Raw genomic sequence first — 5,836 nt, forward strand, 5'->3', positions numbered from 1 at the left:
CATCCCCAGCAGCCGCATGACGGTCAGAGCTGTCACTGTGCTGTGAGGTCTGACCCGGCGGAGCAGCGCGGACAGCGCGTCTGCTCTGGGCTGTGAGAGTCGGGCTCTCATGGTGGCCGAGTTTAGCTCCACGCCCAGATACACTATCAGCTGGGACGGGAGGACAGAACTTTTCTCCCAGTTTATGGAGAAGCCCAGTTCTGTCAGGTGTGTGGCCAGAGCTCTGGTCTGCACCGCCGCTTCCTCTCTGGATCGAGCCAGCAAGAGCAGATCGTCCAGATAAAAGAGGATTCTCATTCCTGCGGAGCGCAGCGGCTGCAGCGCCGTTTCCACGCATTTGGAGAACGTGCGTGGGGCCAGAGAGTAACCGAACGGCAGGCGGTTGTACTGATAGGGAATCCCCTGGAAGGAGAAGCGCAGATACTTCCTGTGTTTCGGGATGATGGGAACATGGAAGTATGCGTCCTTCAGATCTATGGAGGTGAACCAGTCGTTCTGGTGAACGTTCTCCAGCAGCTGTCTGATTGTCAGCATGTGGAACCGTCTCTCCACGATCGTCTTGTTGAACAGGGACAGATCGAGAATGGGTCTCATTCCTCCCGTTCTTTTCGGGACCAGGAAATAACGGGAGTAGAACCCCGTGTTTTCCTCCCCGTGGGGAACCCTGGAAATGACGTCTTTTTCCAGGAGTTCCCGCAGTTCCGACAGGAGAGCAGCGCTCTGCTCTGGAGAGGCCAGAACCGTCTCCACGATGCCTGTGAACCGTGGAGGGTGAGACAGGAACTGCAGCGTGTAGCCTCTGCTGATCAGTCTGTCCATCCACCTGTCCAGGGAACATGCGCGCCGCCACTCTGAGCAGCGCTCCGAGAGCGGGCGCGCATTGATCTGCTGCGCCGTGGCGCTCGTAGCTACGAGCCAGGCTAGGGCCCCTGCCGCCGTCCTCCTCGGAGATTCTCCGGGGGGAACCCATGGGGGGCCCGAGCAGAAAGGGCTGTGGGTCAGCCCGAACCACGGCTTTAACCTGCAGACCCGCCTCAGGGTTCTGAGGGGCAGCAGGGCCGAGCTGTGAGGAGGTGTGGATAACACGTCGCTTCACAGCGGGCTGCTGTGATGACAGCGAGGTCTCTGCTCCGCTCCTACTGCGCGATGAGTGAGGAGGAGAGAAGGAGACATCAGCAGAGAACCCGGTGGGCTCTGGCTGAGCGCAGGGAGGTTCTCTGGGAACATGTTGCTCTAAAAGAGCGGTTCCACCTGACGTTACACCACCAGAGACGTCAGCGTGGGTAAAACGTCGTTTACCAGCTGGCTGCCGTTGTGCTGATTTTCCTCCGCTCCCACGGTGTGAGGAGTGAGGAAGAGGAGCAGCAGCAGCGTCAGTGAGCCTAGGCTGACCGCAGAGAGTTTCTCTGGGCTCAGGCCGCTCAGGGATTGTCTCGGCTGGAGTGGGAGGGACACTCCGCTCAGGACTCGTGAGGTAACGGTGCGTCTGAAACGAAAGTTTAGAGGCTACCGGCTCACCGTGGGTGGAGAATGTGTGTGAAGCCGCTGTGGGATCGTCCGATCTCACTGCAAGGCTGGAATCTGCTTGGATTTTGCCCTCAGAGTGAAGTTCGTGTTTTATTACAGAACATTTAACAACACCAAAATCACACACATTCCCCCCAAGAAGTCATTTCTTGGGCTGTCTCCTCTGTCCTCTCGGCTGGTGACGGCCTCTCTGGGCCGCAGGCTGCCGCGCTGGGAAGGGCTGCTGGTGCCGGGAGGAGGCGGAGGCTGCTGGAGGAGCGGAGCGGGAGAATCCAGGAGCCGTGGAGCGCCTGAACTCCTGTCGCTGGTTACGGCGATCCCGCCAACCACCAGAGGAGTGAGGGACGCGGGTGCCGGAGCGAGGCCGCACCAGGTCCCGAAGCGTCTCCGATTCTTCGGCGGTCTTCTGGAGCTTTTCCAGCGCCGACTTAAAATGAGGCCCGAACAGGGCATCCTGGCTGATAGGGCTCCCCAGCATCTCTTTTTTCAGATCCTCCGGGATGGAGGAGAACTGGTGGAGCCAGATGTTCCGCTGAATCATCGTCTGCCAGGCAGAGATGCGGGCAGAGCAGACAGCCGAAGCCGCGCAGAGGTTCAGGATGGCATCAGCGGAGCTGCAGACCTGGTTCTTTGCCTCGTCCGGCAGATCCAGCTCTCCTGCCGTCTTCGACAAGTCGAAGGCCAGGAGAGCGATGTTGTTAGTCGCCGCGGCCAGCTGGGAGGCACACTGGTGGGACCGGTCAGAAAACCCCACGGTCAGCTGGTCGTGCTTAGCGGGGGGAACAGGTCGCTGTCCAGCGAGCCTGTTTGTCTTGGCCCCAAACACGGAGGCGAGGCTGGCCTCTAGAGGAGGGACAGGAGGGAAGCACCGTTCGGTGAAACCCTCCACCCTTGTTAAAGGCGCGTAAGTGTTGTTTCATGTAAAAACAGTCCTGTTTGCACAGTTAGCTTGACTGTTTTACGTTTTCACAATGTTGCTATTTCCGTCCTATTCCAACATCTTGATTTTTAAACTGAGAATCTCCAGAATAAAAACATAAAATAAAATAAAACCATATTTTTCAACCCCTGTGCTAATCATAAAATAGAGACCATTTAAATGTGCAGTAAATGTGTGTGTTGTGCTGCAGGTCAGGACTCTTCAATTTCAATCTATGTTGCCTCTGGTGAACAATTTTATTTAAAATAGGTTCTATGAGGAGCAGTAAGGTTGTGAACAAAGAGGAGCCACGAGGGCTTCCCGCTTCTTTCCCTCTCACTTTGCGCCAAAATTTCAAAAACAATCACGTGGTTTCCTTTCAAAGGCTCACAGTTTGACCCGACTGAGCGACTGAGCCAATCAGAGCCAGGGAACAGCACATGAACATTTGCATGCTGGCTGTATAAGAGCAGCCTCAGCCTCCACAGCAGCTCATTCGTTGCTGACATCTCAGTGAGGAAACATGCCTGAACCCGCTAAGTCTGCGCCCAAGAAGGGCTCCAAGAAAGCGGTGACCAAGACCGCCGGCAAAGGAGGCAAGAAGAAGAGAAAGACCAGGAAGGAGAGCTACGCCATCTACGTGTACAAGGTGCTGAAGCAGGTGCATCCCGACACGGGCATCTCGTCCAAGGCCATGAGCATCATGAACTCGTTCGTCAACGACATCTTTGAGCGCATCGCCTCCGAGGCGTCTCGTCTGGCTCACTACAACAAGCGCTCCACCATCACCTCCAGGGAGATCCAGACCGCTGTGCGCCTCCTGCTGCCCGGTGAGCTGGCCAAGCACGCCGTGTCTGAGGGCACCAAGGCCGTCACCAAGTACACCAGCTCCAAGTAGACAAGCTGTTTACTAGCTGCACAACAAAGGCCCTTTTCAGGGCCACCCACTACTGCTGGAAAGCAATGATTACACAATTAGACAATCTCTAATTGTCTATCACTGTGTATGCTAGGCTAGATATTGCATTTCAGTGTTCCAGAAATCAATGATAGTGGGCTAATGTTAGTGTACATATAGAAATACTAGCAATATTGCTATCTTGGCAATGATAGGGGAAGTGAAACCATTAAGATCATTTCTGTTCAGGTTAACTGGTATACAACATTTACATGATTAGGCATTTGGAAGTGTGTTATTCCAATATTGTTACATTTGTGTGGGTACCAGCACATATAGGAATTAAAGCAAGTTAAATTGCAGATAAGACTAAGGCGGCATCAAAAATAGAATTAAGAGTATCATTAAATGGAGACTGAAGGAAAAGTGACAAAAGCAATGGGACGAAGAGTGGGAAAAAGTGGGTTGTATGATTTAACGGAAAGCAGAGAATAGTTATTTCAAGACTTGGATTTGGACATAATGGATTAAATGACCCACTATTCAAAATTGGAAGTCGTATTTCAGGTAGATGTGAATATTGTGGACAAGAAGAATCAGTTGAGTTTTTTTTTTTTTTAAACTATTATAAAACACTATGAACACATGAATGTTTTCAAACAGTTGAAATAAAGTTGTCTCCTCCTCTCTCACTCCCTCTGTCGGACACCAAAGCCCTAACGCTCTGACTGGTCACTATGGCAATGTTTAAACACGCTGTCACTACAGACACACCAAAAAAGTGTGTGAATTTTAACTCACCATAACGCTAAAATCGATGGGAGCCCTGAGCTTGTTTCTCTGCAACGAGACGGTCCCATCTGGGTGTAATGTGTAACGTCTGTGACTTGCAGGAGCTGTGAAGCAGCGTTTATGCACTCAAGAATCTTTGGTTTGCATGCTGACCAAATAAATGAAAGAACATTTGCTTATGGCATTCTTGAGCCAATTGCTTCACTACGCTCCTCTTTTCTTTTCTGTCACTGTTCAGGGATATTTTGATGAGGGTTTTTATAATCTCACCATATCTGTGTGTCAACGCAGAAAGCGCATAATGTGTAGATGACCAGCGTTGGGACAGAGGCGTTTTATTGTGACAGTTCTGCTCTCTGCCGTGATTAACTCACTGTGGAGCGGCCATCATTTTACACTGTGACCAAAAAGTTGTTCAGGCTCTCTGGTGTCATAGAACTGCTTCACTCCGGGGCTCGATCAGTCGGAAAACATTCCAGATGAGGATTTTCATCATCCCGCGCCTGCCTGTCATCTGTCCCTAGATGAGACCTGCAGCTGCTTCATTTTCAGTGTACAGTAGTGATGGGTCGATGAGGCGTCATGAAACGTTTCGACACATTGGCAAACTGTATTGATACTGTCCCAATACTGTGTCACTGAATACTGACACCTGCTGGACCTTAAAAATCACTACAGGCAAGTAGTTGACAGAGTTAACTGACACTGATTTGATGACCAAGTATACACAATACAATTTAAATCATTGTATGTTGCATTGTATTATTTTATATTTTCATTTGAATTAAACATATATTTGATTTTTTTTAGATACAGCCAATAAATAATGTGAAGGAGGATGCTTGTGGACTGGCTTTTTTATTTTTTTTTTTTACAAATGGTTGATCGGGCGCTGTGTTTAGTTACCTGACTGATATCATCTGTTCTGAAATCGGACATGCTGAGTATGACAAAGGGAGGAAAAACTACTCAGAGCAGCAGCTTTCTACTCAGTGTAGATCAGCCGTTTTTTTCTGAAACGACGCTCAGAACAAAGACACACAGCGCAACCCACCCAACCAAAAAAGCGTTGCAGAACCCATCCATCAGTGGTGCGCTCCAATCAGCACCTGGCGCTCACAGAGTGAGACTGTGGTACAACACCATCACACCAGAGTTGCAAAATGGTTAAAAATTAACCATTATTAACCGTTACTTTGTTTACAGTTCAGCTTGGATTTTATTTACTGCGCAGCATAGCTTTGCTGTGCGCGCTGCTGTGCGCGAATGCACACGCGTTCAGCTTAGAGGGAACAGAAACAGTTTGGCGCGTCAGTCAGTTCGAAACAGGTGCTGTATTGGTCACGTGACTTTTCCGTAGCAATACACACATCGACACGGGTTTCGCTCTATGAGACCGACACATGCGCCGACGCATCGGTGTTGCCGGACCCATCACTAGTGTACAGCACATGTGAGGGGGGGTAGGCTGCTGGTCACATTGATTTTTGCTTATAGAACCTAGGGCTCTTTGGAACTGACTGGGAAACGTTTGACGGTGTCAGTGAAGAACCCTCTGGAGTTCAAGTCCCAGAAGTTGACTGTCCTCTGTCTCCAAATGCAATGGAAGCTGTGACGACCATGATCAATCCACTTGCACCTTCTCAATCATATGGACAGGACATTTTTGTGTCAATGATTCAGTATGCTGAAGCTCACTG

At 50.4% G+C, this 5,836-nt stretch overlaps 1 protein-coding gene across 1 annotated transcript; it reads left to right on the top strand.

The window, feature by feature from the left end:
- The first annotated feature begins 2,925 nt into the window (after positions 1–2,925).
- On the top strand, positions 2,926–4,434 carry LOC118565630 (histone H2B 1/2). The gene has a single exon (XM_036146061.1). The coding sequence runs from the start codon at positions 2,970–2,972 to the stop codon at positions 3,342–3,344; it is 375 nt and encodes a 124-aa protein (XP_036001954.1). The 5' UTR covers positions 2,926–2,969; the 3' UTR covers positions 3,345–4,434.
- Positions 4,435–5,836: the final 1,402 nt, after the last annotated feature.

This window comes from Fundulus heteroclitus, chromosome 14, assembly GCF_011125445.2.
Source record: "Fundulus heteroclitus isolate FHET01 chromosome 14, MU-UCD_Fhet_4.1, whole genome shotgun sequence".
Classification (NCBI taxonomy): Eukaryota; Metazoa; Chordata; class Actinopteri; order Cyprinodontiformes; family Fundulidae; genus Fundulus; species Fundulus heteroclitus.